Source organism: Eutrema salsugineum, unplaced genomic scaffold (assembly GCF_000478725.1).
Source record: "Eutrema salsugineum unplaced genomic scaffold, Eutsalg1_0 scaffold_11, whole genome shotgun sequence".
Classification (NCBI taxonomy): Eukaryota; Viridiplantae; Streptophyta; class Magnoliopsida; order Brassicales; family Brassicaceae; genus Eutrema; species Eutrema salsugineum.
Window position 1 is genome coordinate 4,420,546 of NW_006256901.1, and position 24,180 is coordinate 4,444,725.

Sequence of the window (24,180 nt, forward strand, 5' to 3'; positions counted from 1 at the left end):
AAGGGGTTAAATTTAGTGTAGGCAGCTTATTGGGCCAATACAAAAGTTATTGGGTCAACGAAGGAAGATAAATTGCAAAATGATGTTTAAAATGAGTCGGTAATCAAACACGACGACGTATAGTGAGGTATGCTTTTGCTGCAAGACGAAGCATTAAGCATGATCTTACGGTCAAGTCTCAGTTCATAAAAACTGAAATACAGTTTGATTCGAGGAACTTTGATGCTTTTTTCATTTCATTTGGAACCCTAATCGTGCGTCTCATTTCTGGTAAATCCCAATTCAATCTCGAAATTGCCAACGACGATGGAGGAAGACAAACAAAAGCCCGAAGGGAAATCATCCCCAATTGAAGAAGAAGAACCAATTCGAGGAAAGGATCCGGAAATTGAGAAACCGATAGAGGAGAATACGGAGGCGCCGCCGAAGAATACCGGAGGTTGGGGATGGGGTTTTTCTGGCTTCTCTGTGCTCTCGGATCTTCAGAAAGCTGCGGAAGATATATCTCGTAATGTATGTTTCCGACTTAAAATTTGACCTAATTTCTGAAATTAGTGTTCTCTGATAACGCTCTAGTTATCGGATCCGAGCTTATGGTACCAATTGATACCGCATTGGCTAATTCCTCAACCAAATGTGTATATGGTTTCTGCAAAAATCTATCATTTACTTATTTTGGTCATTGGGTATTTGCACGATATGAGGAATAATCTGATGGGATCACATGGAAGTGTTATGTTTCCGTTTTGGGTTTCTTGAGAAGAGTTGTTGATCTTGACTAGTTGACTAATTTAAAACATTCAAGTGTCGAGTAATGATCCCTGATTTTTCTCCTGTAGGCTGCAGCAGTTGCAGAGAAGGCCGCGAAAAGCATTGCGGATATGCAAGAAGCGGATGAAGACTCGGAATCTTCTGCCAAGGAAGAAGAGAAAACTGAAGAGCTTGAGACGGAGCAGGATAGTGATAATGAGAAAGAGAAGTTGAAGAAGTCAGCTCTCCAAAAATTGGACGGTGCAAGTGAAGAGTCGCTTCTTAGCCAGGCAAGTCTTTCTTGATTCTTATTTGCAAGCCTTATCCCTGTCCGACGTGTCCGTGGTGATGATATTGTATGCCTAATAAAGCTATTTTCCACGTAGAGCTTTGTTTCTGCTATACGTTTTTCTGTTGGCTTAAGTCATTATTCTTCGTTCTCTTGGTACTTAAGAATTTACGTAGCTTCTGGAATTTACCCTTTTCCAGGGTCTGAAGGTTTTCGATGATTCAGTTGAGAGTTTCACTTCTGGAGCTTGGCTGGCATTTGGAAATGCGTTAAAAGGGGGAACCAATCTGGTGCAAAAGTATGTTACTTTTCATCTACCTTTTGTTTTACTGAAAGCTTTAATCTTGACTATGTACAAACTTTGTGGATGGAAAAGGTCAAGGCCACTAAGTTTATACCCTGGCAAAAAAGGGAAGTAAGCAGTCAGTTGACGTGTTGTAATTAAAGGATTCTCTTTATGGAAAATCTGCACCCAAAATTAATTACTTCAATTGTCGGATGCTCTAAGCATTTAATACTTGGTTGACAGAACTACACCATGAACATGCGCAGTTTGTGTAATGTTTCTTCTTCTGGTAGATTTGCATCCTCTTTTGGTTCTCCATTACCATTAAAATGTTGGGCAGGCTATTTATAAGAATATGGCAACTGGTTAAACTGATAGCTTAAACGAACCCAGAGGCCTTGTGTTTCTTTAGCAGGGATCGGCTTTCCTAGGAAGATGGTAAAGTTGTTAATACTCCATTATTTCTCTTGTAGGCTTGAAAACAGTGTCCAGCAAGGTTCTTCGCCCAGGGAAGCTGGATCTGGTGCACCGTCTCTATTGGAGGTTTGTGCTGTTCGTATCGTCTTCTGCCTTTCTTTCGCTTAACATTTCATTTAGCCCATTCCGATCTGCAGACGGGAAAAGCATTAACTGCTAAAGGAATGCAAGTTCTTGAATTTGTGGGCAAGGAGACTATGGATTTATTGATTACAGAGACTGGTCTTGGAGTTGAGAAGAATAGGGAGGATCAAATAATTGAGGAAGTGACATTTGATCGATGCTTTTACATTTATGGTGGTCCTGAGCAGCTTGAGGTGACCTACTTATCTTTGAACACCACCAATCAAATATTCTTTTAAGATAATCGATATTTTTTTTTCCCTTCAGTTACCTGATGTATGGTGATTTCAGGAATTGGAAGCATTGTCAAGCCACTATACTCTGTTGTTCAACAGGAGAAAGGGGAAACTCTCACCAGATGAGAAATTATTGTATGACGGGAAGCTCAAGCACATCCAGCAACTGTTCAGCTTCGCTGATGAAATGAGTGGAGGTAAAGCAGAGTCTGACAAAGGGAAGAAAATAGATATCAAAACTGAAGGCAATGATGATGACATGAAGAATCTGCATAACTCGAGTGTCAGCAAAGCTGCTGATATGGCTACTGGGTAATCTTGATTGTTCACCTTTTCGTCTCTCAGATTCCACGCTCTGATTTTCTCCATTGCTCTTCTTTGCCTGTCTTTTTTCATCAAAATCTCATAGGAATCAGTTGTTTGTCAGTATATTCTATGCTTTCCTTGCGTCAGGAAAGTTCTCATGTTAAGATGAAGTGATAAATGTGTGGATTTTATTTGATCTGTTTTTTTATTTGCTTTTCACTTGTGACGTTTTTCAGGTTCACAAACGCTTTAGCGGGACTAAACGTTAACGATATGATCCAGCGGACCGGTGGCAGGCTTGAATCTCTTCACTCAGAAGGAGTTCATGTGCGAAGATTCCCTTCTTATCTCTTATAAAATGTTGAAGATTATTCATTCTACGACAACCAGTATGCTTCCTTTTTTTGGCTGAACCAACTAATATGAAATTTTTGTTCTGCAGAGACTTTCAGAGATGTGCTGTTTTGCAGTCACTCATCTGCTTATTCTCGGTAAGTCCATGATATCTCATGCCAACAAAGTTCAGGATGAAGACACTGAGTCGTTAAAAATCGAGTGGCCTGAGGATCCTACTGAAAAAGCTAAGCTGATTAGAGGCAAGGCAGAATCAATGGCTGGATATGTCGAAGCAGTTTCCAACAGTTTTATAACAGGTTGGTCCACCACAATTACTCAACTTCGGCTTATAACTTCTCTATCGCATTTCTCGTGATCTAATAGGTGGATAAGAATGTTTTATCTTGTCGTTATATTAGCAGATAAGTGTGATATACCAAATAGGCTTACCTACTAAATCCTACAATCTTGAGTTGCCAGAATCATCTTATTTAAGGGTAGTATCTCATTTTGTAATAGTAGAAGGTCGAAGCAACATTTCTTCTACTAAATAACCCAAAAAAAGAAACATTCTTCTACTATGAAGGGAAAATCTTAGAAATTACCTGTTCTTCAGTAAGAAAAACAATGGACATGGAACAACTAGAGTGTGAAAGGGTACTTTACATAAATGTTTTTTGGTAATAGGTCATCTACGTAAAATGCTGGCTTGATCCCATTTCAATACCTTAGCTACTTAAATTTCACTTTAGTTTGGGACTTTTTCTTGCCTCGGTTTGTCCTGGGATTAAAACAGAAGAAGGTATGCTTGTGAAACTCGAATACCCTTTTTCATTTGCAGGTATATCAGATGTATCTGAAACATATGCAGCTGCGATCAAAGGAGCTGCTGCTGATGATTCCAAAGATGAGCTTCTGAAAACATCAACCATGGAAGAGAAAGCGAGCACTTTCAATGGTAGTCTTCGCTCTGACCAAACCACAGCTATCACAAAGATCCAGGAAGGACTTCAGTACCTATCCTATGTCGTGATATCTACCTCAATGCCCTCTGCCTGATATAATAAGAGTCAGATTGGTCTCATTTGTAGTTTTCCTTTTCTAGACATGGCTCGGATTCCATCTAGGTTTCTTTGTAGATATATCTGCTTCTCTAGCTACATCTATGGTAAGTCTCTCCCACTTTAGCTCTGCTTCTCTGTTGTTTGGATCTTGAAAGTTTTATTAAATCTAGAAACCAAAGATTGAAAAGAAGGGAAGAGATTAGTAATTTTGTTATTTGTTGTGTTATTGACCTGTAAAACATTGCTTTCAGTTTTTGTTAACTTACGGATTTGCCTACACGTTTGGAAATAACTCCTCTGTAGTCGGTGTGAAGGACTAGTGGTAGAAGGAACAGATAGCAAGAAAAAATATGATATATTATAGCTGTCCAATGATTTGACAAAAGTTATCTCTCATTCAACGTTCACAAAGTTATCTCTCATCCAACGTTAACAAGAGACTAATCACCTGCTACTAATGTCACTTGCTTTTGTTCTGTAAATGTTGAAAATGAAATGTAATCCGAAGAAGTGGTTGCGACCTATATCATATTTAAGTCGAATATTTAATACGGAGTATGATGTTAGCTAACAATTTTCTTTACTCGATCGATAGATATAACCAATCATTCTTTATCATCCGATAATGAAGGTTTATAACATTATAAATACAATTTTCTTATGATGAAGGCATCTTAGCATCGAATTTTGAGGCATGTAGACATGAATCATCATCTTCTCCGTCACCAAAGCAAATGGAATAACGATTTTTTTTTGTTTATATATCGTTTAAGATAATAATTCCTCTGTGATTATTTATCTAATTTCTTACAAACTATTGATAAATACTATTAATTTACACCGCCACCCCCACCACACACACACACACACAATCACACACACATGTATATATATATATATAACTATTTTTATTATTCAAATTGTTTTTCAATGATCACTATCATCATCTTAACTAAACTGCAACTATTATCTTCTTTATCGTCGTTTCTCTAACCATTTCTTATAACTACAAATTATTTTTACCATCTTATCAAAGTTTTGGTTAACAATCAAATTTTAGTATTAACCTTTTGAAAAGGAGATATATAGATGCCATCTTCCTTTGGATGGAAAGAGACTTTTCAACAACATATGCCAAATTTATGGCAAAATAATAAAATAGTTTAAACCTTAATAATTAATTTTAAACCCGCAATTCTAAATCTTAACCCAAAACATATAATACAAGCCCTATAAACTATCGTTTTAATCGAAAATAACGTGTTTCTTTATTTTTGAAACAACTAACCTTTTTTGAAGGAAAGAAAAGAATGGCAAGAATCTTCACGGCCATAACTTCTCCACTGGCTTAGTTGTCAACGATGGACCGACGATGCAAAAAACATGCTCTTATCCTTCCCACCCTGGGATGGTAAGTCTCCCTTTATACAATTTTGTGTCTTGTATAAGTTCCAAGAATTGGGTTTAAAAGGTGCTTGTAAGGGTAAGTTAATAGATACTAGCAGTATGTAATGTAACCAGTTACTTTTTTGGTATAAATATTATCATTTAAACCAAAAAAATAAACTAGCTTTTTGTAATTTAGATTTTAAGTGTTTTTTATTAATTGTATTTGTTAGTATGGAAGTTTAGGGAGAGGTGTGCTTTCTCTTTCATAATCGAAATCGCAAGCTCTCAGAAGTTTTTAAAAACTCGCTTTTATGGCGATTCGAAAAAAATTCTTTCAAAAAACGCATTGAAAGTTTGTGTTTCTATTTCAAAACCGTAGTATTCTAAATATAATTGGAAGTGTAGTTTCAAAACCAAATATTAGTACATTAGCATTTGTAAACTCTGATTTATGTCTTTTATCTATAAAGAATCTTGTTTACGAATATTGTTTTAATCATGTGTGAGATGTTTTGAAGATTGTTTTGTTATGATCTTTCTTTCGACAATAAAGAGTATAAGAGGGAACATAGCCGCAGATACATTAGCAAAGCAGGGACAACCAAATAGTACTTTGTATACTTATTATTATTTTGTTCCTTGTTATGTATCTGATATCTTACATCATGACTATATAAATGCCATCTAATCTATAATATAGCTGTTAGAAAAGAAAAAAAGAGTATGAGAGGGAAGTTTATTTGATGGAGTTATGAAAATTGAAAATAAACGAAAGTGATTTAGATGTTGAAAAGTCGCTTACGGAATTTCATACGTTTCCACTTCCGCGTACTTGATTCAATGCAATATCGCTTGCAACTATTCGTCGGAGAATAATAAAAAAAACTATTTATTCACTTTATAAATGTTCGACTTTGAACATTTTTGTAACTATTTTTCATATCAATTAGGTGGGGATCTGCACCAAGTGCGGGCTTACAATGTATATAAAACTGATTAGAAAATTTGTACAGACGATCACTGATATGTAGGAAGTTTATAAGTTATATACTATCTTTTGAAATGATATGTTTTAATATTCTCTGGTTTTAATAATACTAACTATCAATCATTTATTTAATTTTTTTTTATAATGGTGAAAAGCTTAGATCTTATATAAATATTTAAAATTTTGAAGAGTATTTGTTGTTATTATGATATGTATAGTTAATCAACTCATAAATTTTGATAGTTTGATAATAGTACTTTTGAAAAAACTTATCACTTTATCAATAAACATCATTATGATTTTGTACTCGATTTCCTTTATGTTTAATAAAAGTATCGATTTTCGAAAATTAGAACAACCATTAATGGAAAAAGAGAAAGAGTATCAATTTTGGAGCATAAGTAAACCAAAGTGTCATTAAAACAAACTATTTAATTAGTATAAGTCTAAACCCAAACAAATAAAATAAACTATCATTTCCTCACATTCTGATAGACGGTCTTGTATATAACGTTCAAAGTATTGGTTTGTGGTTTATCCTTAGTATCCATTATCAGAATCTTCAAATAGTTCTCGAAGAAGTAACACGTGATATAGCCACATAAAGTTGTCGATGGGAAAAACATGTTTTGGTAAATACAGTACAACCTTTTGCAAAGTCTTTCCTTGACTTTTATTGATAGTCATTGCATAAACGATGGCTACTGGGAATTGTTTACCCCTCATTCTGAAAGGAAACCTTGTCTCGCTGGGGAAACAAACATTCGTGGGATCACGACCTTTTGACCAATATACTTACCAGTTATGTGGCTAGCTTGAATAACATGTTTGGCTAATTGTATTACCAAGAGTTTGTTTCATTGCATAAATTTCTAAAGCAACATAATATGTGGTCTTATTTTCAATTTCAATTCATAGTTCGACATTTCTGAGATCTTAATAGTATTAAGATATTCTTGGGTCTAGACTTTTTTTGTCAATCTTTCCCTTATCAGAAGTATCAATATTTTCCAAGCTAAAATATGTATGTTCCTCACCTAGGAAAATATTAAACAAAGTTCACTAAGTATAATTTAAAATAAAGATACGAAGCTTATGTATAAGATCATATATCTATATGTATAAAGCGTTAAATATGTTTATCTTGTATTTCCATGTATTCATTCATTAATCTCATGTCTGCATTTCTTACCATACACTTCTTTTACTATTTTTTAACAGGATCGACACATTCTTTTATTAGTAAATCGTCAGGGATTTCAATTGTGGCTTCATCGTTGTTAGTTGAATTAATTTTGCCATCATCTAGGTCCAAAATCCACTTCGAAAAAGACTGTAGCTCATTAACGCGATCATCTCCAACACCATTTTGAAGTCTTATATTTTTGGTTAGTTCTAAAACCGAACAACTGTCCCATAGAGTAGAAGAATTTATGGTAGCCATAAAAGTTATCAAATCGATTCATGTGTCTCTTTGTTAGAAAGCCCCCATCGAATTTGTAATCCAAACCCGATCGTGAGTTACAGCTACTCAAGCAACAGTAGTGCGATGTTTCACCTCTTTGAGTAAATAACTATGCCTCGTAACCCTTCTCCACAACACTCGCTTTACAAAGAATTATTACTTTAATTTCATGTTCATGTTTAATAAATAATATAAGTGTTAAGATTAAACAATACTTTCCATCTCGGAGAAGACGTGAATAACGTTGAAAGATCGCAGTGTATCACCTAAAGGACGAAAATGGCCTCTGTCAAAACGAAACACAGGGACACCAGCAAGGAAAATAGCATGTAAGCTTTTTTTTTACGATTTTTGGAAGCAGCTTAATAAAGTAAAGTTAGGTATCTTACCCATTTTTAAAGCGGGCATCCATGATTCTAGAAAAGACGACTAAGGTAGAGGAGAATCAGCATGGATGGATATAAAGTGAGAGAACCATTGTTAATTTAGAATTCTGTTTGAGCAAAAGAAGACTAATACCCAAATTTGTAAAAAGTCTAATATAGATATATTAGGATTCATTATTAAACTAATATATATTAGGGTTTTGCATTAAAATTTTGCGGCCTAAAAATATAAATTACATTATTAGGGTTCTGTTAAATGATAACTAACATTATTCTGAATTGAGTAAATTTTAACTATTATATTTAATTATTTATTTAAAATATAGTATATTTTAAATTATATTGGAAATTATTAATATTTCTCGATAGAACAGTTTTATGTGGATGATTAAATTATTTTTATATAGGATATTATTGGTGTTATACTTAAAGCCTATTTATATGTTTACGGAAGATCATACATTTTTATCTTTTTCTTTCATGACGAAGGGCTTATTCTTAAAGCATGTTTAACAAATGAAGTGTTTAATAAGTCGAATGTGTTTAGTATATTTATATAAATGTTTTCACTATATGCAAACATGCAGACATTAAATTTAAATATACTGAAAGGCAGTCATCTTTAAATAAAACATTAATTATTAATTAGTTTATTGCATAGAACAAATCTTAGAAATAATAATTTTTTGGAATAGAGATTATATTGAATAATATGTTTGGAAATAATAAAAGGTAAAATCTAAATAATAAAAACCAAGCATAAATAAAGCAATTCTTATGAAGTACATGACCTATATAATAAAATTTATGGGGAAAATATTTAGAAATATAAAAAATTAAAACCCTAATGTAATAATATTTTTGCTAATTAAAATCATGCTTTGTGTCTCTTGCTAACTTTGTCTTTTTCCTTCACTTCCGGAGTCTGAATTTCCCTTGAGGCATTCTGTGGCATTCTATGAGGAACGGTTGGAGACTTGGTTATTATCAGCATAGTATTAACAATTCATTAAAACACGTTAAGTTTAGTAAGATATTAAGGATGTACCAAAGTATAATATAATACCACGAGAAGCCAAATTGCTACGCACCTTTGACGAGTCATTCCTTACAAATTTATCAACCAATTTCTCATCGTCGACAGCAATTTTAACCTTGTAAGTGACTATCCTAGTCTTTAGATTGTCGTTAGATGTCGAAATCTTTAAAAGCATCAACTTTCCCACCAGATTTGATATTGATGGTAATTCCGAAGCTGGTTTCTAAGTGAATACGAATAATATTGTTCAGTGAATTTGAAAGATAAATATCATAACACACTACAAGAATGCAGGCCAACAACCTACGGCAAATATCATCGTTAAAGCGTAGGAAACAGCTTTTTCTTACCCAATACCTACGAAAATAAGTTATAGGAAATCGGCTGTTGAAAATTTTAATTGGTAAGAAAATCGTCAGAAATTTCCTACGAAAAAGTCCGTAGGAAATTAACTACGGACAGTTTGGTAGGACTATTGTCAGAAACTTTTGACCAAATTCCTACTAATATCCTGCGATTAGTCTTGAACTAAAAAAAGTTGTAGTCTTGGGTTGATGATCCCACCGCAAAGGTTTACTAGATAAAGAGAAGAAAAAAACTAAGAAGTTGTCTCAGAAAAATTATTTACGGCCAAGAAGTTGCAGATCTATTATAGATCTAGGTTTTATAATTTTGGTATAAAATTTGTAGAAAATTTAAATAAAAATAAAAATAAATAATTGACAAAAAAAAAACATCATATAAACACCACCAAAAATTTCTAAAAAATTTCTACGATTTTTCTACACATAAGATTTTGTCAAAAATATTTAAGAAATTTCCGACGAAATACCCACTAACATAACAATTAATTGGATCCTACCACTTTCCTTCCAAATTTTTTACAGAATTCTTACGATTCTTCTACAGATAATATTTCGTTAAAAATGGGTTAGAATTTTCTGACGAAATACCCACCAGTATAACGGTCAATTAGGACCTACTACTTTCCTTCTAAATTTTAACTAAATTTTCTACGAATATAAATATGATAGGTTATTGGTAGGAAATTTCCTACCATTTTTTGATACAAAATTTTGGTAGAAAATTTTCTACCAATTTCCTATCATTTCGATTTTTCATCATAATAGCGTAGGAAATTGGTTAAAAATATTTCTACCAAATAATTTCGTCAAAATTTTTGTAGGATTTTGGCCTGCATTCTTGTAGTGACAGAAGAAAGGTAATAACTAAGAGATCAATATAAGGTTTTTTTGGGTTTTTAAATTCCAAAGCAACCTCTTCAGCTAAAGCATCTGCTGATCGTCGAAGGAATGGGCGTGCCACATGATCAAACAATAAAAATTGAAGTTCTTCGCCACTCTCATTGGTGACACGGAGTACTAGTATGTTCTTACAAAACACGAACCAGACTTAAAGAGAAGATAACATTATGTATAGAAATAGTGTAAAGCGGTAAAAGTAGGGACGTACTTGGCTTCAACACGAAAGACAACTTCATCACAAGCAGAACAATGAAAAAGATGAGGACTCTCATCATCTAGATCACCATTTTCAGGGTCTTTTTCATATGGCTGCACTACTTTATTGCAAGTACTGCAAGTAATGTAATACCAAAGTGGATTATCCTTAGCTGCGAGAACACATTTCCCAATCTGTTTTTATCGAAGAGAATAGTTAGCATCCACACTTTTCTTAAAATAACAATTTTAGGTAGTTGTTATCAAATATTAAATATGATTTTAAAATTTGATATCAATACTTCTGTAGAGTAAATAACTCCATTAATCGTTTTTCTTGGATTATCACAAAAGAATTCGTCAAACCAAGAATCTGTATGTGATGTCTGAGAAGCTAATATATCTTTGTGGCCAATAACCAATCCGTCATTCGGAATTATATATTTTTTTTAAAAAAGTTATTTTAAAATCTATATGTAAAATAAATAATGAGAACTATAGTAGACCAAATATAGAAGAAATAGTTAATTATAGACATACAGTGATCTGAATTCATCATACTGCTTTCCTTAAGGATCAAAAATAAACTGTATGGCGTTGAACGCGTTTGAAACGCTATAATCACCCAAGTATTTTTAAAATTGTGACTATTATTATGACATAGTTGTTAAAGTATAGACAAAAGTAAACATATACTGCAGTTGATAAATGTATACCTTTCCACTCGTTCACACATGCAAAGCTAATTAGGCAAATAACTTCTGGAGCAGTAGTGTTCTTTTCAATATAATCAATAAATTGATGTTATGTCAAAACGTCGATCGCTATACCGATGAATATGAATTAAAGTTAATTATGAAATAAACAGACGTTATATATGAAATAAACAAACGTTTGTACAGTTCAAGGTACTCACATGGCATCACGTAGGATTACATCTAATTTCTTTGATGGTTTTCCATGAGCTACGACATCAGTAAGAGATCAAACGTTGACCACTTCGCCAAGCACATCTAAATTAATTAATAGTAAAAGATGATTACAATTTTCAAAAAACAATTAGACATTCAAATAATAAAAGAAATATTTACTAAATAATTACATATGAGAACTTCGTTGGTATGATTTCCAGATGTAACATCAGAGAATTTAGCCAAATAGTTATTCAAAGCATAGATCAACCTACAAAACCAAAAACAACAAAGCGTAGATCAACCTACAAAACCAAAAACAACGTCATGAACTGAATAACTTTAACTGATCATGAACTGAATCCAAACGTCATGAAAAATAAAAGCGTAGATCAACCTACAAAATCAAAAAAAAAAATCTTTGAACAATAAACAACGAAGAACAACAACACACAAAAACATAGCTAAAAGAGAACTAAAATAAATAAAAAGGCTACAAAGACGATGAGAGTTACCAAGAACACAACCAACACCGTAGTAAAACTGGAAGTTTCGTGATAACTTAAATGCAGCTGATAAAAATTATATTTATATATGGTAAAACAAAGCTAGAGTTTTGGTTTATTTCACAAAACCCTAAACTAACCGACCTCGAAGGTTAAATTATGAATCGTATATAACCAAAGGGGTTTAGCCCATTCCGAATTGTTAAGAAACTACAAACCATAAGCCATAGGCCCATAGCCCAATTAGTTTTATAGAAGTCGCCACATTAGATTAGACAACACGTAGGATTAATGATCGACTAATGATAATTAATTAAAACACTATATAATATTTTTTTATTAATAAGACGTAGGACGATCATTGTGGAGACGACACCTAAAACTTTTGACCTCGCAAATAATAGTATATACTTTAGAGATTCGCTTGACCGTCTGTCCATTATTATTTTTTTTCTGGTTGCCGCAACAGAAAGAACAAAGAACAGAAATAACCTCTTATCAAAATAAAATAAACGAAGCCTCTATAAAATAATGAATCATCTCTCAAGTTAAAAACCGATCTTCACATAAACTTCCATAAAGAAAGAAAAATAAGTGGTCCTGCAAAATGATTTGTAAATTATGGATATTAGGTGAATACCCGCACATAAAGTGCGGGTTTTTATTTTCAATTTTTTCAATTTTTTTTTATATTTTTATAAAAATTAATATAATCATCACATGTTATTTACTTACTTGTTCATATTTTATTCAAAAAATTTTTGAAATATTAAATATTATTTAATAACTTAGAGTTATATTAAAATTAATAAAATCATCAATATTTTAATTAGTTATAACATAAAATTTTGTTTAACATTTACATAAATATTAATTAATAGTCAATTAATAAAAAAATTTAAATTAATAAAATCATCATTTCATTTGTTACATGTTAGTATTTTATTATAAATAATTTTTAAAAAATAATTTAAAATATATATTGAATATTATTAAGTAATTTACAGTTATATAAAAATTAAATACATATCTATCAATATTTTTAATTAGTTATAACATAAATTTTTGTTTAACATTAATATGAATATTAGTTAAAAGTCAATTAATAAAACAAACTTTTCATATTCTTTAAATGCTTTAAAATTTAATATTAAATTTTTATTAATTAAAATTTAAGTGACATGTGTCAATTTCTCCAATGCTGATATGTCAAGCATATAGAGAAAGTTGAGCAATTTTTATATATAAAATACGTAACATGATTAGATATCGCTACAACTAATTAACACATGTTTGTATCTGATCGGTTGAATCGAATAAATATCTCAAACTATGTGTTCAGCAAAACATACAGAAATTACACATACCAAAGGCATTCTATTCCAAAATGTGAGTACGTCTCTCTTCCAAATACCAATAATTTCTTTTATCGGTAACCAAACTATGATGAGATTAAACAAACAAAAAAAAAACAAACATATGCTTAGAAAATAAAAGAGTTTTTACTAAATTTTATAGATATCTTAAAAAGTTTTTTTTTCCTTATACTGTTTCTAGTGATCAACCGGACTGGATTAGGCATTTGGATCTGTTGAACCTAATATTACAATCCAATTTCTTAACAGCTGGGCAAAGTTAATATATTTTTCTTTAATTTGTTTACTACATTTCAATATTAGTCAAGAAACTTGTTACATTTCTTTAGCATTGGAGACTATATAAGCATTTTCTATTAAATTTATAATTAGCCTTTTATGTATGATAAGTAGGATCAGTAGCAGATCAAGGATTGTTTTATAGCGGGGCACTGTAATATAATTTATGTATTGTATTTTTTATGAAAAAAGGAGCAAACATCATAATATATATATATATATATTAAAATCATTTTAACTATTTATTATGTCATTAAATAGCATTTTAACTATTTTATTTCAATTAATGATAAATCTTGTTTTTTTCATATAGTATACTTACAATTTAATTATTTTATATATTAAGTGAAAATGTAGTTTAATAAAAAATTTTATTTTTTAGCTGATTTGTTTTAATTTTATTGGACAGAATTGGAGAGAAGCAAATTCTTTGCCACGTCAACGATGACGTTTATTGCACGTCAAATGTGACATGACATAGTAGCTGAAATTGCAAAAGCTGATTGGAAAATCAATCGTGACTCAGTAAATGCTTCGAATTTTCTCTATATAAAAATACCAAATACAATACCAATTTAAAATGGATAAACATACAGATCTTATATACCCGACTTGTCACATTTTATCTTCTCTTTAAAACATTCAAAGGCCCAAAAGAAAATACGGCCTATTCCTACACATTTTTAAAATCATTACGGTTTTAACTGTTGCCGCCTATTATGGATTTTTGCAAAATATGGAAGATATTAGAGCATGTACATCAGAGGATCAAGAGGGGTTCATGGCACAATTTTTGAGACAGAAGAGTTTAATACTGAAAAGACAGTATCATCCCGACGAACCTGAAGAGACAGTATCATCCCGAAATGGAGCATCCTGATTGGTCGAAAATTATAATTTTCGAATTAAAAAAAAATATACTAAAAAAAAAAAAAATACTATTATATTCTGGTGAACCCTTTCCTTAAAGGTTCACTGATGTACATGCTCTTAGTAAGATTGTCTTATATTGATATAACAATATATATCCAAAGTTTTTTGCATTATTTTTTTATCAGTTAGATTTTATTTCAATATATACACGTCACATTTGACAATGCAATCACTCGGAAATTTTGAATGTCAAAGATTTTTGGAACAATTGCTACTTCTACGCACATTCCGAATATTCTCATTCTCAATTCTATTCTCTTATTTGAAATATCAAATATTCCGCCAAACATAGTATAATAAACATTCCAAATCCCTAAAACTAAACCACTCCCTTCTCAAAATATCTTTAGTACGCAGACGTACAACTGCTATAGTTTCTTTTACAAAATTAGATCCATGCAGTAAAATTCAGAAAGTTATAGCTGATATATTTTCCCTAAGGAAAGTGAAGAACACAGTCAGGGTTTATAATAGAAATGGTTTCAGTGGACGAAGAGTTATATATTCCATTTTATGTTATTTTTGCAGTCAATAAATTACATACTTATAATATTTTATTGTTCTTTGACAGGAAACTAGGATTCACACCACGATTGATGAAGATTTTTTTGATTGAAAACAAAAGGGCCTTCTTATTGAAAGGAAACCACTTTCGATTAATGCATTCTTATTGAAAGAGACTATGGTGATTTTAAGACTACTCCATTACCATTCATGATCTCTTTGTGCAGGACCACTCGGGCGAAGAAGATTACTGATTTTCCTTCAATCGTTCCTGAAAAATATTTGACTGAAATCAAGGAGGACAAAGTCGACAAAAACATTATCATCGGTACGTTTTCTTTTTATTTCGTAAAATAGAATATAATGTACATATTTTATCATTAAATGTTAAACTTTCTTACTGAAGATGTTATTGGGCAAATTTTTACTGTGGGAAGTATCGATGTTATAAAAAAAAACAAAAGGTAGGTTAGCAAAAACTTCTTGATAACACTTCGGAACACCAAGTAAGTTTTAATATTATTCCAAATATTCAGATTTTTATTAACCATCTGATGCTGATATGCTTTCTGCTCAAGCGATGCCTAACTGAAATGTATACTATGGGGATAATACGCAAAGAAGACTGTTGAGTACAATGAAAAACATATGGATCTATCGTTGTTTGTCTAATGTGTTTTTTTGTATATAAGAGTACAAAAGTGAGATCACAATATAGAGTTTTATTTAATTACAAACTTATATACCACAATGAGACTTGGTATCATATATGTTAATTTATTTTTTATATGTGACATATCAATTTCAAACTCTTTCAACTCCACAAATATTTTATTTGATCCTGACTTTTTTCAGATCGTCAAAGAATTCAAAGAACAGTATGTTTTTACATGTCTACTTTTAATAAATTTAGATATTCTTAATATTAAATGAAAATTTTCTGGTTTATAGGTTGCCAAAAAACAATCAAATGATTGTTCATGCTGAACAGTATAATTCGTCTTCTTGGGGTGGTGTGATTGACTATCGTGAAAAAATTTTAGGTGTCAAAAATTGGAGACAAACACTATCTGGAATTCGCGATACAAAAGTGGTATGAGATATTATTATAAACTAAATTTTATTTAATAAATACAAATAAGACAAGTTAATGGTTTTTTACAGACCGGTAAGATTGTAACTTCTGTAAAAATCAAAGATGTTGACACTTCAAAACTGTACTATTGGGCTTGCAAACATTAAAGTTCTAGAGCATGGTATCTTGTCTGATGATGAAGATTACGATAAGAGGATAATCTCTATGCAAAGGTACATGGATCTTGGAGCAATTTAGAAATTGAAATAAGGGACATAAAGTAAGTAGTTAAATTATTAGAGAAAGGACAAAACGAATATCAGTCATTGATGATATGCATATTATAATTTCAAACAACATCAGGGATATTACGGTGGATCTGATTGGGTAGACGGCTGTGGATTTCTAGGAAAAGTGGCAAGATATTAGAACATATGAAACGGTGTTGACTTTTAGGATGTTTCGCGTTTTCTATGATTCTAAATGTTAGTCTTCTTAATTTTAGTGGAATAACTTTGATGATGTACCTAAATTTTCAATGATTTTTAATCCACATATTAAAGAAGTTTCTGATTTTCTAGATTGGTATAACACAATATTCTGTCAACCTATATTAATTTTACAATTCATTTTGTCGTGAATCTTATTTATTTTTTATTTTTTTACAATTATACAGATTACCGTTTACTAATATCCATGGAGATCCAAGCTGGTCGTGAAATCCTCCTTCAATTCTTATTTTATTGTATCTCATGAACTCAACTATCGCTGTTATAATTTTTCTATCTTTTAGAGATAATATTGAACCCTTTCAAAGTTTATGCTGGATCGCTTGAAGTTATGGTTATCATTATTAATCTATTTTAACAACTTTTTTTTATATAATTACTGTCGTAAGTTTGCCTTTTTCTTTATTTGTGTTGTTATTATAAAGAGTACCTTATGGGTTAGTGTTGTTATATATTTATAATAGAGCATATTATTTATTCGATGTTTTATTTTTCTTACTATTTTTAACCAATAACTACTGCTAAATAGAGTATAAACTATTAATCACAATGTTTTCAAATTTGTATATATAATGATATACCAATTGATACCATGTATCATAGTAAACTTATATCACACAATATATTGATTGAAAATGTACATTGTAACTTACCAAACCCGATATTTAGCATATAATAATCGAATATTCACATTTATTTTTAATTTCCTAACTATATCTCCTAAACCCTAAATTTTTGCGTAGCTTATGTTTTAACAATATAAGCTCCGAATGGTGACAATGTTTTTGGCTATGCGGGAAAAGCAATTTAAGAGTGTGGTACGGTTCAACTGCGATACATGTAGGAAAATATATTTGTGGGATAAGTACGGTTTGTATATAACTAGTGGTAAAAAATAATGCTTGATTGGTGAAAAAACAGCTTGTGGTCCACAATAAAACGTTTGAATGGTGAATAAGATCCTATAGCAATACAGATTACAGATTATAGATAAATATATTATAAAAATATATAATAATTTCTATAATTGCAATTAAATTATTAATAATTTTTTTAGATTAATGAACTTCAAATATTCAAATTTCTTTCAAGTAAAAGTTTAACTTTTGCAATACAAATACTGCTAAACAAGATAAAACCATATTTTACAATAAATAAAGTATAATACAATAAAAACAATCATCAAATATTTTGATTCCACAACATACCAACAATTCTGTCTCTTATTTGGTCCATATAATATCCATCAGTTGCCTTTGCTCCTCAATGTCATTTAAATCATATTCAGAATTTTTTATTGTTAACTTCCGTCTCTGTCATTGCATTTGCAAAATCTGGATCAGTGAAATCTAAAATTTTGATAAAATTATTTAATTACATTCTAGTCATTATTACTCTCTTTTGGATTTTAACACTATATCTTAGAAATTTCTTAACATTTCTCCACTTTTCTTCCAACATCCAAAAGTACTCTCGATAACAGAACGCATAGACGCATGATTTTGATTGAAGATTTCTTGTTTATTCCTAGGAGCAGGATAAGAATTGAACTGAGCCATATGATATCTGACAACTCTGTTTCGTGATGATCTATATGTAGCCAAACATTATTGTTTGTTTGGATAACCAGAATCAACAAGATAATACTTCTCTGGTGGCGGCAATGACAACTCAGAGTCACTTTGTTGTGTCATTGTCAAAACGATTGTATCGTGGCATGATCCTGGTGATCCATTCTAAATATATGTGAATAACATATTTAAATCACATATTGCCATGATGTTCAAGGATGGATTATCACGTCAATTCCAATACATTCCTTGTAATTCTTGTTTCACTTTTACGCATACATGAGTCCCATCCATAGCTCTAACAAATCCACTGAAATATGGCCAATTAATATATTTGATCTTGTATAAGTCTTTCAGGAACTCTGTCTAGGTCTTCTCTTGTTGAAGTTCTAATATAATCACATGCAAGTAATTCAGTAGCCCTAAGAACTTCAATGAATTTTCTCTGCACAGTTTCTTGATTTTGACCAAATCTCAAACCAACATCTCTTTGAACTTCATTGTGCCCACATATCCGTAAAAATATAGCAACACTTTCTTCATTGCTTATATTTAATGTTGGTTGAAGACTGTAATTTATCTGTAGCGTATCACATAACATTATAACACATGGCTTTGAAATTCGTAGTAACTGAAGACAAGCCCTAATATCTTGTTGTAGCCGATGCCAAATATTTGTCCATTCCAAACCTCTGTCTGTTAGTTCTAGTGCTCTTTCAAAATATCGATGATAATAATGCAAACTTGGCTGAATTATTAACTCCATAAATTGGTCATTTTCCAAATTCCACAATTTAATTCTCTCTTTGTAACTTAGGTTGTGGATGCATTGTGATCGTAACTGACATAAACGAAAAGCCTAGAATTGTAAACACGAAATTAAAAACATCATTCGAAAATATAAATGTATATTAAACAAGTACACACAGTGGCGGAGCCACATTAGTTAGGATGGGGTCAGCTGCCCCCAGTAGAAAATAAATAATTAGTGTACTTTCTTAAGGATATTAATTCTTAGTGTACTTTCTTAAGGATGTTAATTCTTGCCCCCATATCAAATAAAATACTTGCCCCCATTTTTTTTTTTCATTTGTTCAGTTACTTTATTTGAATATTTGTTTCTATATAATTGAGTTTTACCCATCCAAATTTGATAACGAAATAAATTTATTTACTTTTTTTTTCTTAAGATCACTTGTATTAATTTATAAATTTTAAATGTTTGTGTGATAGATATGTACATATATCACACATAATATAAACATATCTAAAAGTTAACTTATACTAACACAATAACACATTTTCGTCTTTACATTTTTATGCAAATCTTACAAGATTTTAACTCTCTTTCAAACAATTTATAAAATTATGTTTTCTGTAAATTACATGGTAATAAAATTATAAAATTTATTAAAAATTCTTTAAAATTATTCATCATATATATAATAACTTGTTCGATGAATATGGTAACTTACTAATCAAATTGTAATAAATTTAAGACAAAAATATAAATGCATTTGTACACTTTTTCTTTATCAATGTTTTAAAATGGTATTATATATGTGTTTAAAATTTGATAATATTTTAGTTTAAAATTTTTGCCCCCAGTCAAAATTATTTCTGGCACCGCCAGTGATTACACAAAAGTTAAAACAAAAAAAAATATTAAATACTTCATTACATAAACGAGAGTGTTTAAACACAATTGTTACAGACTAATCTTCGTCTTCTGAACAACTTTGACGACCTGCGTTTTCATTTGCGTTTGTTCCTTGCGGGGTACCCTATATATTAAATATACCTCCTGGTCTAGGTACTTGATGTCCAGTTTCAAAATAATTCGTGAAATCAAGACCGTGTGATGTTGTTGGTTTAGCATTTAATTTGGTGAAGCTTCAGAATTTTCTTGTTCGTTAGTTCTCGTACTTTCTACTTGACCTCCAACAGAAAATCCATATTGAAAATTGGCTGAAGTCATTCCTGATGAGCCACCTTTGTTGAAAGTTTTTTGTCTGACCTCTTGCATGAAAGTTTAATGGTGAAACTCAAAGTTGAAAGTTTGGTGAAAGCCTCCATTATTGAGTATTTGGGGGTGTGCTCCAATATTGAGTATTTGGTGATGTGCACCATTGTTGCGTATTTTGTAGTATGCCCCAGTTGTTGTGCATTTGGTGGTGTACCCCATTGTGGAAACGGTTGAGGTGAACCCCATTGTTGAGCATTTGGTGGTGTACCCCTTTGTTGAAATCTGGAGGGCCATAATCCTCCTGAATTTTGCTCTCCAGATGATGGACTATCAGATGATAACCCTACCATATAATATAAGACATTTTACCATCATATTTCAAAACTCTGGCGGCTGTCGGTTAAATTTTTTGTTAATTTGCATCCCTACAAATTTGAAATCATAAATTTCTTGTTTCCATACGTTGAATACATATTTTTATTATTAAAAGAATTAAATGTACTTACGAATTCACGTTTCTTCCACTATTCTTCAGATGCATATATCATGGTTGTCTCAGGATCAAGAGATACTAGTATAGTTCATAAGAGCCTTCTATCTCTTGTAACTTTTTTTGAATTCATTAAGCTTGTTTTTGAAGAATGCATAAGTTATATTCAAGTTGAATGCTCGATTAAATTTTTGAACCATATACTCTCTACCAGCAGCCAAAAGATTCTTGAGAGTATAATTATCCATAAAAATTGCTTCGATGAATAATTGAATTAGTGTTTTTTCTTGTATGTACGACCATTTGTATTTGTCTTTGTTCTACAATTTTCTTTTAAATTACGTTGTTACTTATGATAGTATATATAATTAATATATAAATGTAAAAAAAAAATACAATGTATTATTTATCCTAACAGTCGTTTCTGTTAAAGAGTTAAAATTTCAACCAGACGAGTTGGTCCTGTTTGTATGGAGGAATTCGCGTTGCGTTGCCAATTATCCGACATATCTACATTTAATAAAATTCAAGCATTAGTTTTAAGGTTTTTAAAAACTAATATTATATATTTATAAATATTTCATTTTCTAGTTTTAATGATAATTTTTAGACTGAATTCAATGTTTTTTCACTAACAGCCAATATATATTAATAACACCAAAAAATAAAAAACACAAAGATATATTTTTTTTTAAAATGGTCTTAAAAAATAGAGAAAATTTGAGAAAACAACTGCAAATGAGTTTATATTTTGAAAATACACTATTCTTAATTGGTTTTTTTAAAATACACTTATTTACATATAAAATGACTAATTTAACCTAAATAAAACTTATACTTATTTTAATATTTAGATCATAATTTTAATTTAAAAAAATAAGAATAAATATCTACATTTACGGATCTTCAATACAAAACACATTATTGAAGTTTTTCGTGATGTTCCATGAGCAACTGCAAATAGACACAGTTACCTGGTATACTATTTTTGTTACCCACAATAATTCAAACAACAAAACTGAGTTGGTGAAGTCGAGTTTGATGCCGATCGAAAACCATTACTAACAGCAGTCAGAAACAATAGAGAAAGTTAAACTATCCCTATAAATTATAACCAGCTAAAACAAATAAATGAACTCTTACTAGTGACTAACGAAAGAATCCAGGTGCTTCTAATAATTATGGATTCCTTTCTGAGACTCTCAATGATCATTGGAACTTAAAAAAATATAGATAGAAATTGATTTAAAAAACCAACTAAAATAGATTTTCAATATTTTTTGGTAAATACTATAAAATTATATATAAGTAATTGTCCATATTAATATTATAATGACATCATCACGTATATTCAATCCAATTTAGTATGTGAATAGTAAAAAAAAAGCATAACAGTTTATATTTTAACTTAAATTATGAGTAGATTTTATGTTAAAATCTAGTCAAATTTGGGACAAAATTTAATTTTATTGTTAGTGTAAATATGATTTAATTAGTTAAATGATGTCATGCAACAATTCAAAATAAGATTAATTTGAGTTTTTATAAAAATATCTATGATTGGTATAGAAAAACAAATTTAAAAACATTAATTTTTATATATATATATAAAACTATATCTAATGAAAATTTAGGTTGTGAGAGGAAGAAAAACAAGAACTTGTTTTTTTTTTCTTTGATCTTCTCTATATTTGAGTTTTTTTCTTTATGATTTTTGTGTATTTGATTATAGTAGCATTGTAGGTATTTATAAGATACTTTAATAATTAAATATTTGAATTGAAAGAAAAACAAAAACAAATATAATTATCCAATACGTTTTTCAAAAAAATGCTGGATAAATGGAGTGGTCTGTTTTAAAAGGCGGTCCAACGTATTATCCATTGGATAAAACCGTCAATTATTTTTAAAAATGCAATTTATAGGAAAATTTGTCTGATTGATGATTTATGTGCATTGTTTTTTTTGCTTCAAATTCCGCATTTGATTGGTTACCATTCACACCCATACATTTTAATAAATACTTTTAAAACCTTCACTTCAGAGTCAAAAATGGTTGCATTTGATTTCATTGAAGACTTGAACCCCAGTTCGACTGAATGGTTGATCCGTGTTAAATTGTTGAGAATGTGGACTGAATATATACCACATCAAGGTGTTACATTAGAATTGATTCTGGCTGATGTGAAGATGCCAAAGACAATTAATTTTTACCTATAAGTAACTCAGGTATTACTATTTTATTTTTCTAACATACGTAATCTTTAGTCATTCTTTCATTTGTGACGGGTCATATGATACACGCTCGAGATAGAAGACAATTTAATAATTTATAGCAATACAAAATCTACGAGACTCGAATAGTTATTCTCTTTCTCTCTCTACCATTTCGAATAGTTAACTCTCTCAACCATTTCTCTTTCTCTCTCTCTTCCTCTCTCTCTCTATTTTTCTCCCTCACACACTTTCTCTCTCTCCATCTGCATGTTCATGAATCATCTACATGTCCCTTCTCCATCTGCATGTTCATGAATCATCTACGTGTCCCTGAAAGCTTTAACTTAATTTCTCACTATCTCCATCTTTCTCCAAATTCATTATCCATTTCCCCTTTTTATTTTTATTTTCGTCTTGTCATAATTTTTCTTATTTTTTTTCCGGTCTTCTCCTTCTTCTTTATCATCAACGTCAATTTTCTCATTCTTTATCTTTTCTTTCCTCTTCTTTATCGTCTACAACTTCTATTTCATTTCTCTATTTTGATTTGTCTTCTTCTTCTTCTTCCTCTTTTTTTTTTGTTATACTCTTCTTCCTATTCTTTATCTTTTGGTTTAGTTTTATTTTGTATTTTTCTTATTATTTTTTTTGGTTTATATTCATCTTTTTCTTCAGTCTCCAATCATAAGGCTTTTTTCTTCTTTTTCTGCCCCAAATTCTTTATCTTATTTTTCCTCATATTTGCATTCTTCTTCGTCTTCATCATCTTTGACTTATACTTTTTTTTTTCTTCATCTTCTTTTTCCTCATATTTTCATTCTTCTTCTTCATCGTCTTTGACTTGTACTTTTTTTTTTCCTATGATTTTCTTATTCCTCACCCTTTTTTTTTCATCTTCATCATTGTCTTTGACTTCTTCTTCACCATCTTTGTATTCTTTCAGTTCTTTTTTTTTCAATCTTTATTAGCCTTCTTTATTCTCTACTTCTTATTGTGTTTTGGTCTTCATCAAACTCTTCTTCTTCTGGTTTTTCTTCATCTCTTTCTCATCTTCACCTACTTCATTTTCCCATTTCTTATTCTTTTTCTTTGTTTTCTTCATTTTTCATTTTTTTCTCTTTTGGTTTTCTTCTTTAACTCCAACATATTTTTTTCTTATCCTTATTCTTCTTCGCTATTTTGTGTTCTCATCTGCTTTTTATTCTCCATGGTTTTATTCAAATTCATCTTTTTCCAGTTCTAATCATAA

General features: G+C 30.6%; 1 protein-coding gene and 1 pseudogene across 1 annotated transcript; one reads left to right on the forward strand and one right to left on the reverse strand.

The window, feature by feature from the left end:
- The first annotated feature begins 177 nt into the window (after positions 1-177).
- LOC18025918 lies at positions 178-4,062 on the forward strand. Its single transcript, XM_024160757.1, has 9 exons — positions 178-513; positions 840-1,040; positions 1,240-1,337; positions 1,799-1,868; positions 1,940-2,119; positions 2,217-2,473; positions 2,704-2,794; positions 2,910-3,120; positions 3,645-4,062. Exons 1-9 carry the CDS (start codon positions 307-309, stop codon positions 3,860-3,862), a joined length of 1,533 nt encoding a protein of 510 aa, XP_024016525.1. The 5' UTR covers positions 178-306; the 3' UTR covers positions 3,863-4,062.
- A 13,999-nt stretch (positions 4,063-18,061) lies between these two features.
- On the reverse strand, positions 18,062-20,574 carry LOC112089736 (annotated as a pseudogene).
- Positions 20,575-24,180: the final 3,606 nt, after the last annotated feature.

What these genes read in the sequence shown, in the direction of transcription:
- LOC18025918 (XM_024160757.1), top strand. Translation starts at nt 307, where the DNA reads ATGGAGGAAGACAAACAAAAGCCCGAAGGGAAATCATCCCCAATTGAA. An exon ending in AAGAGTCGCTTCTTAGCCAG is followed by an intron (nt 1,041 to 1,239) that starts GCAAGTCTTTCT and finishes ACCCTTTTCCAG; the next exon opens with GGTCTGAAGGTTTTCGATGA. An exon ending in GTGCACCGTCTCTATTGGAG is followed by an intron (nt 1,869 to 1,939) that starts GTTTGTGCTGTT and finishes TCCGATCTGCAG; the next exon opens with ACGGGAAAAGCATTAACTGC.